Below are 13,515 nucleotides of genomic sequence, written 5' to 3' on the forward strand. Positions count from 1 at the left end.
TTACTACTGCAAGACGATAACGTTAAACATCGTCCTCAGAGGCTAGACCGTCGTGTTTAAAGGACAATTATCTCCAAAGGTTTAACGTACAGCCGTAAACCTTGATAATACAGTGAATGACGTCACAAGATAAGACCAATAGAACGTCACACCACAGCACTAGTATTACGTCACACTACAGAACTATTTTGACGTCACACTACAGAACTAGTATGACGTCACACTACAGAACTAGTATGACGTCACACCACAGCACTAGTATGACGTCTCACTACAGAACTAGTATGACGTCACACTACAGCACTAGTATGACGTCACACCACAGAACTAGTATGACGTAGATGGTGGTGTGGGTGATGGCGTGGGTGATGGAATGGGTGATGGTGTGGGTGACGGTGTGGGTGATCGTATGGATGAAGGCGTGGGTGACGGCGTGGGTGACGGTGTGGGGTTGCGGCATGGGTGACAAAATGGGTGAAGGCGTGGGTGAAAGCGTGGGTGATGGTGTGGGTGATGGTGTGGGTGACGGCGTGGGTGACGGTGTGGGTGATGGCGTGGGTGATGGAATGGGTGATGGTGTGGGTGATGGTGTGGGTGATCGTATGGATGAAGGCGTGGGTGACGGCGTGGGTGACGGTGTGGATGACGGTAGGGGTGAAGGCATGGGTAATGGAATGTGTGAAGGAATGGGTGAAGTCGTGGGTGACGGCGTGAGTGATGGAATGGGTGAATGCATGGGTGATCGTATGGGTGACGGCGTGGGTGACGGTGTGTGGGTGACGGCGTGGGTGATGGTGTGGGTGAATGCATGGGTGATCGTATGGGTGACGGCGTGGGTGACGGTGTGTGTGACGGTGTGGGTGACGGTGTGGGTGACGGCGTGGGTGATGGTGTGGGTGAATGCATGGGTGATCGTATGGGTGACGGCGTGGGTGACGGTGTGTGTGACGGCGTGGGTGACGGTATGAGTGACGGCGGGTGAAGGCGTGGGTGACGGCGTAGGTAATGGAATGGGTGACGGCGTGGGTGATAGTGTGAGTGATGGTGTGGGTGATGGTGTGGGTTTTGGAATGAGTGACGGCTTGGGTGCCAATGGGTGGTGGAATGGGCGAAGGCGTGGGTGTTGGGATGGGGAATGGAATGGGTGATGGGCGTGGGTGATGGTGTGGGTGATGGGCGTGGGTGATGGTGTGGGTGATGGAATGAGTGACGGCTTGGGTGACAATGGGTGAAGGTGTGGGTGGAGCACCGCCTACCTGTTGCCACTGCCGCTCCTCAGGCCAGAGTGCCATGCTCAAGTCAATGGCACCACCATCTAACACACGGCCTCTCTCCCCACCACCCCCCTCTCTCTCTCTCTCTCTCTCTATCTTTTCCCACACCTTTTTCTCTCTCCAATGCTTTCTCTTAGGGCTTCTTTTTCTCTCACGCTCTCTTTCTCCTTAACGCTCTTTCCTTTCTAATGATTCTGTCTCTCGCTCTGAAAACATACTAGTTTGGAGATGTATTATTGTTTTAATCCTTTACTTAATACTAGCAAAATCATTCGGCTTCGCGCGGGTTAGGTATTTTGTGTATAACCCTGACTGTCACAGTTTACCCTTCCCTGACACGGGTAACCACCTCCCACAATAGCCGTGGTGACATCTCAGTGGGGGAAGATTTTTTAGTTCTTACACGGACCACCCGGAGGTCTGTGGTCAATACCAATACCAAGGTGCACATCCTTGGCACCCATGTGATGTGTGTGCAAGGTTTCACATCTCTAACTGCTTCAGTTATGGAGCTATGAATGGGACACACACGTCCTTTCATTATTATAGACTTCCTCCAGGTACCCTTTATGATTAAGGAATAATTTATTTGCCCACTCTACTTTAAAACTTAACCTAGCCTAACCCAAACTTATCTATTCCAATCTAACCTAACTTAACATAATCTAAACTATCCTAACCTGTCCTTATCTCATTTAAGGGTTAGATTGTGTTCCGGGGTTAATGGTTAGCCAGAGCAGTTGGCGAGTTGTCCGGTCTTCCTGAATTATTCTTTGACACTGGATCATACAGCTCGTTAACTTAAAGCGTTTACTGCAAGGCGTTTTAAGATGCACGGAATAGCTAACACGTTAGCTATCCCGGGCTGTCATTAACAAATTCGACACTGTACCGCGTCTTGGGAATAACTGTTGTACAACACAGTCTTCAGAAAACAAAACAATTAGGAGAACTGTTATTTGGACACAATACGGAAAGGAATAGTGAAGAAAAAAAATTGTATATATATATATATATATATATATAATTATGGAAAGAATGACAAAAAAGGAAAAAAGTCCATCAGTCAACAATAATAATAAAAAAAAATCGGGCCCGTTGCGAAGGTAATTTCTCTCAGACATCTCTTGCGGCTAGGTTCGCATATTTGTGGAAGAAATACGACGAATTTCAGGTTCGTTACTTTAAGTCTTAATTCTTGCACTTACAGAACTGTAATCAACTTGTTCACCCTTATTTATAGTATCTTACGAGTAATGATATTAATGTTTCAATCATCTTTGAGTAATTATCAATATTGTTACACCAAAGTCACTAATGGCTAATGAAATCGGACAGCGCCCAATTAATAAGGGCGGAGCAGGAGCAGGTTTCAACCAGAAGCGATCCTTTTCAATTTTTCACGCCATACGCTTTGCTTTAGGTCCTATCCAATATACTACCATATGTAGAATTATTTTTATTATTATATTACAGTTTTATATTGCCTTACACACCCCCAACTCTTCAATATTAATCAAAATATTCTCCATAAGCGGCCATGAATCACTTAGTTTGTGCGAGAAATCGCTAATTGGTTGTAGGCTAGTTGGGCCGCTTAAGGCTAACGCCTCATCGAGGTGTTAGCTTTTCCCTTTGAATGTGCCAAGAGCACAAATCAAAAGCAGCGTCCGCGCATACGGAATGGCTAACGCGTTAGCTATTCCGTGCATCTGAAACGCTTTACAATAACCGCCTATAGTGTGGATAATGTGTTGGTGACAACTTTTACACATGATATAAAGTCAAGCCTAGGTGGCCCTAGGGTCAGCTATCTTCGAACACGAGAGGAAACCATTATACTGTATATGTATGTATGTACTATGTGGAAAGTATTAATTTACTCCTAGTCCTCCAAATTATATTCAAGTTCTTATGTTGTCTGTCTATTTCCGCTTTTATCTATCTATCTATCTATGTATGTATGTATGTATGTATGTATGTATGTATGTATCTATCTATCTATTGGGCTAAAAATATTTTTGCTGTCCATGGTCTAAGTATATTCAAGTCTGTGTTGCATTTCTCTCTATCTTCTTTTGCTTGGAGAATCGTATTGTCTTAAATTATACTCGAGTATGTGTGGCACATCTCTCTATCCATTCCTCTTCCAGCCAAAAAGCGACGAGGAGGAAATGTTTTTCTCTCTTATCTATCCATCTATGAAGTAAGAAGGGATAAAGAAAACACGAGGCGTCTTACAGCGGGTATTTATTGTATAATCTTTGAAGTAATGTTGTGCAGGAATCTCCACACTCCCTCCTCAACACCGGCAACACAGCGGGCTCATGGGCACCACACCCTTTGAGAACGCCAGTAAAGATCTCTCGAGAACGCTGCTTACAGATCTCAAGAATGCTAATTAAGTGCCCCCGAGAACGCAATGACAGTGTTCTCAAAACTAATAATAATAAAATCACTATACAGTACATGTCAATTTTTTGATGAGTGTGTGCTTAGTAATTGGTCTTTGTACACTATTTACAGGTACTAAGGTTAGAGATTCCCAAAGGTTCCCAAGGTAAATTTTTAGGCCAATCTCTCTTAATTGAGCACCGGAAAACAACCAATTTGATTTTCATTTTCAATCCCCATTTTTCGTCTCCTTTTGTAGCTTAGGGGGATTTAACTTAAGATACTTTTGGAATTAAGTATTTCCAAAAGTTTGACTGATATTTCCTCTTAAGAAAGCATTTGATTAATTAGATCACTTAAACAACAAAACAAACAAACAAAAGATAGTGTTCAAAATACACTAAAACAAAATTTAACATTAGAATCTCTGAGAATCCAAACCTTTTTTTTTTTTTTACCCTACTTAGGATCCCACGAAGATGTAATTTTTGTTGACTTAATAGAGTGAAGCGAGTCTTAGGAGGTGTGAGGGAGGTGGTGGTGTAGGGTGAGTGGACTGAACACTAACTGTACTGTGCTGTATGGGGTGATGATGAAGACCCGCGCATTATAACTACTGTACCAGAAATTTTAATAATCCAGATAAAACTTCAATGACACTTCACCCATTTGTTTCTATATCGTGTTTCGTCAATTCGATTTCTTAAACTTTCTTGACCCGACTGATGGAAAATTCTTACCAATGGCTTTTTCCTGGTTAACTTTACCTTTATTTTAGTGCCTGATAAAAGCCTATGGAAATTTTAAAAGCATTTTCTGTAATAATCTTTCATTGTTAATTATCCCCCAATGTGAATAATTAACATATTTTTACCTGCGTTAGTTAGCTCAGTCAATGCACTTCATGACTGACGGAATAACTGACTAACCAAAGGAGATAAAAAAAATCTCGTAGGGCCTGTGCTGCATGAGTTTTTTCCCCACACCTCAACTCGTTCGTTTTCTGCTGCCTTCCATCTGATTCTCTCACACCCGGCCCGGTCACATCGTGGGTTCCTCTCTGCACCCCTGGTTTGTCATCAGCTACTAACGCAACCGATGACAAATCATTCGACACTTGTTTGTCTCTTATGTCATTCTGTTTGTATAAGTCTAGGGAAAATTTACTCATATCAGGTGGGAAACTGGACTATTTAAGGAAAACAATTCAGACTTTTAGCTAGGGAAAAATAAAATTATTTATATCGAGCGGGTAATTTTGCAATTTAGGGAAAAATATCTCACACCAGATGGTATATTTTGTTATTTAAGGGGGGGGGGGAACCCATTTCAAGCAGAAGGATTTAGTTCCACTGAACCTACAAGATTAAGGTGAAATAATGAGGGTAAATGGTAAAACAGCAGTTCGACAGTTCTGGGGCACCAGTCCCACCGCATCCTCAGGCCAAGCATAAATCAGTACCGGTGGACATACTAGGGGACAAATCCTGCTAAATTTTCTAGGGTCATTATGAAAAACAGGAAAAATAGATAGGAAAAAGTCATGATTTCCAGTGAATTAATGTATCTAAGAGAATTCAAGGGATCCAAAGACACTAAATAACAATAAAAGGGGCACCAGTCCCACTGAATCTACGTATCTAGGGGGGGGGAGGGGGACTCAGGGAATAGAGATCCTAAATAACAAGGGGCACCAGTCCCACTGAACAAGGACTTCATATCACCCTTGATCTCTTGGCTATGAAACATTGCATCAATATTCATGTTTAAAAAAGAAACATTTAGTGGTACACATGATATGTATACATGAGACAAAACACACACACACACACACACACGCGCGTATGGTTAATTACAGGTAAATATTGTTAACAGTGAAGAAATATTGCAATACGTCACTACAAGAAACGACATATTTATCAGTCTAATTATACTATTTACATGTTGATGAATTACCCACGGAGAGACGTAGAAAGAAAAAAAGACTGAATTCTGGACTTTGTTTAAATGGTCAGAGTTAAATTTGGGTAACTATAAGCAGATTAACGATAAAGGGTTTTGGTGTCATAAAACAAGATTGAAGTAAACTGTGGTAATTATTCAGACGAAAGACAAGTCAGGTTTACATAACATGGAACAATTTTTTTTTATTTTCAAGGATAAATCAGAAGATATTAATGATAAACCCTGTAGCTGACGGCACCTTGAGGAACCAGAATGAAAACAAGAATAATGAAGTAAGCTTCTATGTTTCTAACTAAACAATGTCTAATTTAGGTTTGGTTAAGTCGGTTTACGTTTGGTTAGATTTGGTTACGTTAGGTCATTTAAGTTTAGTTAGGTTAGAATGTTATATTATTTCAAACCTAACCCACCTTACGAGTTAACCCTCCCTTTGTTTTGGTTGTCAGAACGATAAACACTTTTCTCAGTACCAAGTTTAACATTCACAATCCTCACGAGTCGTCAGTTAAGGAGCCACCGACAACAATGTTAAAACGTGACCACAACCCACTAATAGCGTCTCCACACCACGCTGAAGGTGACGACGCTGTGAACGGGTGATGAACTACGAGCTCCGTGAACGAGGGCAACCCAGGGACGAACAAACTCATTATAAACAATTGTGTTTCGAGCTAATCATGAACTAGGACGTTAACAAACTAAGTTACAGTGTGAGGCTGTGTAGGAACAATAGAATCATCGCTACAAAAATACCTTCTTTGATGCCCTAGACCCGTACCACAGAGAACATAGCGCCAGCACGAGCGAACAACAGTTTTCCATTGACCCTTCTCTCCCACTCTATAGACGGCGTCAAACTTGCATCTTTTTCTGTCAACTTTCCCGGTTCCCATCGTTTTTTTCCACAAATTGCCAATTTTTCGAGCCCGTCTCACTCAGTCGAAACGCATCATTTCCACCTGACTGGCTTGGGCCAATTTCTGCGGCCAAGTCAAGATCTATACTTAACAATGAGGATATTTATATAAAATAAATATCAAACCACGTGAAATAAATACATATAATTTTAAACTTATTCAGCATCTCATTTTTAATAAAATATATTGAAGTCTTTTTTATTAATGTTGATATTCGTAAATATATCTGCTGTTTGTCTATCTATTCCTGTGTGGACACGCCTAGCTTGTCCCTAGAATACATGATAGACAATATTAGGTCTCATCGTTGCCATGTGAGACCCAAGGGAAGATTGATACAGTAAGATATGAAAGGAAGTCATACAATGTCATTTTCTTTGTTTACAATCGACGAACGCGGACAGACTGTACTGGCGCGCTCTATGCATGTGTGACAGAGTTCGCACAGAACATTGATGCAACAAAATGACGGAAAAAATGCTATAGTGACGCCGCCTTTACACGTGGCGCAGCCTGACGCTTTTTTGTCAATACGCCTTTAACGTTCGCCAACCTTGTGCCTGCGGTGGCGCTCTTGCTCTGGTACGGGGAGTAGACTCTTAATACCCTGATGTAAGAATATCTCTATCTACTGAACGCTTAAAGGAGTGATCGCCGAAGCTACAGGTGGCGCGAGGGATGAACCTTCAACAAGAACACATTCTGGACCCCTGGTTCAGGTGTGTCGAGATACTTGATTTTACAGACTCCTCTCGGCCGGTGGCGTCTTGGCCTGGCCTCTTAATACTGTATATTTTTTCTTCATCATTAACCCAGGAAACACGTCTGACTAATTTAATCTAGTACGTTTCCTCATCGTTATTAGTAAAAATTTTTATCCAATATAAATATTGATAAACGATAGCCAGGTATTACTGGAGTAGGTCACCTCCTCTGTTTACCTGTTGCCAAGATGTCATTTAAAGAGTTCAAAGTGAAACTATCTCTTTTTTTTTCACCTCTGTGTGTACAGGAGACAGTAACAGTGTACCATGTCAAATGTGAATCTTCAAGTTGATCACTAAACAATGTACAGAACAAAAATTCAGCTGTGTTTGGGAGACGCACATGGCACATCTCCCCAACTCAAGGAAACATTATTTTGGGGCCACCTTGAAGGTTCACAGGTAGCATGGCATAGTTAATACCTCCTGTACATATAAATATAGACACAACATCTCCTGTACGCTGACACACTAATACTGTCTCTGTACACATATAGGTCCATAAAACAATATACAGTAGTGTCACCTTTGAGCCCTTTATTATGAACCTTTAATCACCTGTGCTACAATACCCGTCATATAAGCCACCGATATTAATAAAATGAGCCACTTACATCATTTTATCAAACTCTCGACACATACCTCAAAGATGCACTATTTTATTGGTCTCCACGAACTGATGATCACACCTGAACACTGTCGAGCCGACAATGTTTCCTCGTCCATGTTATCAAAAGTGTGTAAGCTACAATAACAACAGATCTGACTCTAAAGTCAGTGATTAAATTTCTTCTACAGTGAGAATAACAGTGAAGTGTTTTTTTATATGTAATAACCAGAATGGAAACTCTGAAAGGAAGGCCAGCCTGGGGGTGATGACGGACAGCTTCGGCTCACCGTCACCAGAGGCGCTGTTCACCCTACTCCTCTTTGGAGGGAAAATACACAAATTTGAATATTACCGAGTTTTTTCTTTCACAATGTGACATAGAAGATATATAAAGGCAACATTATGGAATATTTGGTCCGTAATCCTTATAATAACAAATATCTTACAATATTAATTCACAGTGGAATATAATTATTTATGACAAGTTCATTCAGAGAAACGTGAACTGAAACGAAAAATATATTAAAGAAAATGAATTGGCAAGTCAAAATAACATCTCAGTAATGAAGCTAAACAGTGATTTTTACAGAGTTTATATATATATATATATATATATATATATATATATATATATATATATATATATATATATATATATATATATATATTATCTTGATTTTGGTTTCATGAGAGATGATGAAGTGTGTGGAGTATGGCGACTCAGCTCCGTGGGTGTTGTGGATCAGGATACACCCTCACCCTCACCATTATCTCTCAGCAGAGATACACCGCGTCGTACATAACACTGCCTCCACACCACATCTGTCTCTCGTTATATTATAATTTGCATACAGGAGAGTCGACCCACCCGTAGTGTGTCCCCATTAGCGATACTGTCCTAGAAAAAAAATATGGATGCGTTGATTGATTGATTGATTAATTTTCTAAGGGTTTAAGTCTGTTATAGCAGAGTGCATAGTAAATATTGGAGGCCACTGAGGACTTTATAGAAGATGAAGTTTGAGGAGTTTAGTATATGATCGTTCCGTGATCGATAATGACAAATCAACCTCAGCTCAGTCAGCCAATCATAGAGTCTTCTCCTCGCGCCTCTTATCTGTTAGCTGTCAACCGTCCTAAACTATCTCAATTTTAGCTTTTCGACGTATCAAGCAAGATGAGTTGGGTTAAGATATTGGTATTTACTTTTTTAGTTGTTACGACTTTGAGGACAGACTGACCTCTGAGTATTCAGGACACATATGGTGGGTCAGGAGGGGCGGGTGGTACTAGGTGGTGATACAAGGTGACTCCCCACCTGCAGGTGACGCCGCAGCCAGGGAGGAGATAGAGAAATATATCGTCTGGATGAGAACCTTAAACTACAACACACAAATTTATCATAATATCACGGCTGAACGTCTGAGACGAATTCACAATAATTCACACAGACAGATGAGTTACGTAAATGTGTCCTCACTGAACTCCTGAATATATTTATGTCATATTCACCACATCTCTACCATGGACAGCTTCACCAGACCCTTATAGTCAGTGGTCACCGTCCAGATAATGGGTCAGTCACTGCTAGACACATTGTTTCAGTATATGGAATTCTCAGCGCCTTGGCGTAATGTTCCAGCATAAACCGAATTTACGGTGTAGAGCTCACTGATCACCGTCCTGTTGGGTCAGTGAAGGATCCTAAGGACGGGATATCCTACTCAAGTGCCTTGTATTAAGTCCCCGAGATCTTCCTGGTGGTGAAGCTCTGCGGGGAGTAGAGAGAAATAACGAAGACGGCAATAGAGTTCAGAGGCACTATGGCCCGTCCACGTCTCCAGCAGGTCAGGATGGAACATTCTAGGTCCCGTATAATGTTCATAGGATCTCCCTGACGGTAAATATCTGTAGGAGGTTGACGGAAAATATGGAGGAGATAACAACTGAGTCTTAGAGGCTCTTTGGCTACTCCTCCCATCCTGCAGGACCTCAGGATAAGGTGGCGTTTGGGTCCTGTATTACGCCCCCAAGATCTTTTTGACGGTGAAGCCCGGCACTGAGTAGAAGAAGAGGACAAAGAAGATAGTGAGAGCGAAGAAGACGAGGAGTTTGATGATGGCCCACTTGTAGTTGTGCCAGATGATGTAACGGATGCTCTTTAGCGGGTTGAGGAACCACATGAAGGAGGCGTCCGGCCGGCTGTAGGAGGGAGAGGAGGATCACGAGTGAGTAAGACGCCATCCTATGCCACCGTCACCATAGGGAATATATTGCATCTGCTGCCTTATGCTGGAAATATTTCTTGCTGCATTATACTGACTACCCAAAGCCTGTCCTCCATACCTAAATCATATCTGAGGGTTATATTGTCATCTATATCTTGCTAAAATACATTACTTCTCAGGTTTATGGTGAAGATCAATGGTGTGAGAGAGAGAGAGAGAGAGATAAAAGGAAACCTAAGGCTCCTTTCCAAAATGTATCACAGAAAACGAAGATTAACTGAAGGGTAACTCACTTAGGCTTCTCCAGCGGGTCGGGTTCGCTTCTGCCGAGGCCGGCTGGGATCTTTTCCGCTTCGTCTTTCGTCAGCAGGTGGATCTCTGCCTCAACTTTACCCTGCACAATAGAAGCACATCAGGTCAACACATGTAAGAACTAGGAGACACATATGTAACAGCACTTAAAATATGTCATACGCAACAAGAGAAAGAAGGAGTCAGAGAGAGCGACGGGGAGGAGGGTGTCCATCTTCCTTACCGTAAGTTCCATCTCCTCGTTCTCTTTCTTGATGTAGAATGGCCACCACCCCTTGACTCTCCGCTGCTTGAAGATGTTCACCATGGGTACAGTGCCATCCGTTTTGAGCATGTTTAAGGTACACATCTTGGAGTTCTTGGCGCCTCGAGGGAATCTATTCAAGTCCAGCGTGATGGCTCCGAGGAAGTCATCTGCTGAGAAGTGATCCGCGTCCCACACCTGATGATTAAGAGGTGGTGATGGTTAAGGCTATACTTATTTCACTCCCCACTCAGTTCACATCCGTAACCCCCTCTCAGCTAATACACCTAGCCCCTCTCACGCCCCTCTCATCTCAGGTCATACAACTAACCCATTTAATTTCCCACTTTGGTCACTCATCTGACCCCTCCCACAAGTCTACATTTTCTAAGCCCCCCCTCACTCCACTTTCAGGTCAATTCCCTCTCCTCAGCCTACTTTCCCCCTCAGTCTACTTCCCCCCTCAGTCCACTTCCCCCTCAGCCCACTTCCCCCTCAGCCCACTTACCCCCATCAGCCCACTTCATCCCTCAGCCCACTTCCCTCTCTTTAGCTCACTCACCTGTAGCTCCAGCCTGGCGGGGATCTTACACTCGGTCTCGTCCCAGGAGAAGAGGGACTCCTTACGGCTAATGACGATCTTCTCCTCGGCCACCAGGTACTCGAAGGGGAAGACGAACCGCCAGTTGAAGTTGCCCTCCCCCGTGAGCGAGCGGTAGTGGATGTCCGTGCACTGGGTGTCCTCTGGGCCCTTCAACCACCTAAGGAGAGAAACGCACAGGGGAGGTGTTTGAGTGTTCATGAGACGCGTTGGGAGGCATAATATGGCTGGAGGTAGGTGTTGGGAGGTATATTATGGCTGGAGGTAGGTGTTGGGAGGCATAATATGGCTGGAGGTAGGTGTTGGGAGGTATATTATGGCTGGAGGTAGGTGTTGGGAGGTATAATACGGCTGGAGGTAGGTGTTGGGAGGCATAATATGGCTAGAGGTAGGTGTTGGGAGGCATAATATGGCTGGAGGTGTTTGTACTTGTGCTACACTTCACGACAAAAAGCTGCATCTATCACATTAAGAAAAATCATAACGTGAAATTGACCAACAACATCTAGGGTCGTATTGTGCAGCTGTGGCGACGAGAACAAATAAATGCACATCACATAAACGCGAAATTACCACCAATGGCTAAGATGTGTCCAGTTGCTATAGGTGTACAGGTATACTCTAGGTGTGCAAGTGCTATAGGTGTACAGGTAACTATAGATATTAGGGTATTAGAGTTAGTGATGATAATACGTGCGAGTTGTCAAGGAGGAAATAGTTAAGCGCCGGATACCCGAACACGGAACCGGACCCGATTATTTATAATGTTAGACAACACGAAGTTAAGTGAGATGAAAGGTTAGGTTAGGTTAGGTTAGGTTAGGTTAGCTCAGGTTAGGGTTAGGTTAGCTCAGGTCAGGGTTAGGTTAGCTCAGGTTAAAGTTAGGTTAGATTAGGGTAGGTTAGCTCAGGTTAAGTCAGGTTAGTTTACCGATAGGTTAGGTTAGTTTAGCGATAGGTTAGGTTAAGTTCCGAGTCCTAGTTCAGGGATTAGTGAGTCCCGGAATCACAGCGTGAAGGTAACAGTTAATCTCGACAGCGTCAACATTAACTCGTGGAGGACCAGTGTGGTGAGAGCAACGTACATGAGATAGATAATAAACGTACATGAGATAGACAATAAGCGTACAGAAGATAGTTAAACGATTAGACGAAGCATAAGATTGATGAAGAAACACAACTCACGGACGAGAGAAGCAAACGAGAAAAACACGGACACACACAGACGAGAAATAACACGGATACACACGGACGAGAAATAACACGGATACACACGGACGAGAAATAACACGGATACACACGGACGAGAAATAACACGGACGAGAAATAACACGGACACACACGGACGAGAAGAAACAGGGCACACCACATCAAAAATAAATCGCAAATAAATAGAAATTGATCCCTTTAATGAAACCTGTCATTCAAACGTCACACAGGAGAGAGAGAGAGAGAGAGAGAGAGAGAGAGAGAGAGAAAGAGAGAGAGAGAGAGAGAGAGAGAGACAGAATTTGTGCTTATAACAAATGAGTCTAATGAAGTTTCATACAATCCTACGTTAACTTTCACTCTTGAAGGGGAAGGGGGAGAGGAGGGGAGGTGTTAGAACCCATTAGAACGCATTAAAACCCATTAGAACGCATTAAAACCCATTAGAACGCATTAACTTCCTGCATATAAGCTAAGTCAATCAGTAGCTGTGAGAGAGAGAGAGAGAGAGAGCGACTATTGCGTTCTCACATTACCCCTTCCTCCCTCCATCCCTCACTCAGCTCGAAGGGAAATAGTTAACTAAAGGTATTTTTTTAAGGAACTTCGGTGTGGCAGTGGTGTGCAGGAGGAAGAGGAGGAGGAAGAGGAAGAAAAGGAGGAGTGTAAGAAGGAAGAATAAGGAAACGGGAAGGAAGGAAGGAAGGAAACGTGAGAAAGAATAAGGACGTGTGTATTGTTGTGTCTCACTTGTCTTGAGAAACCAACCTCCAGAGCCCACTTTTCGTTTTAATATTCCAAGCGAGTGACCTGGTGTGGGAGAGAACAGGTGAGTTAAGTGGTATCATGGGTTAATTAGGTGGATTAAGTGGCATCGTGGGTTAGTTTGCAGGGTTAAGAGGCATCATTGGTTAGTTTGCAGGGTTAAGAGGCATCATGGGATAGTTAGGTTAAGTGGCATCATTGGTTAGTTTGCAGGGTTAAGAGGCATCATTGG

At 42.8% G+C, this 13,515-nt stretch overlaps 1 protein-coding gene across 8 annotated transcripts in view; it reads right to left on the reverse strand.

Moving 5' to 3' along the window:
* Positions 1-4,970: 4,970 nt before the first annotated feature.
* LOC121880389 (otoferlin-like) overlaps positions 4,971-13,515 on the reverse strand; it is an 83,144-nt gene continuing 74,599 nt past the window's right edge. For all 8 annotated transcript variants that reach the window (XM_042387554.1, XM_042387553.1, XM_042387551.1 and 5 more), the window contains 4 exons: positions 11,271-11,469; positions 10,688-10,906; positions 10,446-10,546; positions 4,971-10,126 (listed from right to left, as the gene is read on the reverse strand). In XM_042387554.1, coding sequence (XP_042243488.1) covers positions 9,946-10,126; positions 10,446-10,546; positions 10,688-10,906; positions 11,271-11,469 — 700 coding nt within the window. In that variant the 3' untranslated portion in view covers positions 4,971-9,945. The remainder of the gene's footprint in view (positions 10,127-10,445; positions 10,547-10,687; positions 10,907-11,270; positions 11,470-13,515) is intronic.

Source organism: Homarus americanus, unplaced genomic scaffold (genome assembly GCF_018991925.1).
Source record: "Homarus americanus isolate GMGI-L3 unplaced genomic scaffold, GMGI_Hamer_2.0 scaffold50165, whole genome shotgun sequence".
Lineage (NCBI taxonomy): Eukaryota > Metazoa > Arthropoda > Malacostraca > Decapoda > Nephropidae > Homarus > Homarus americanus.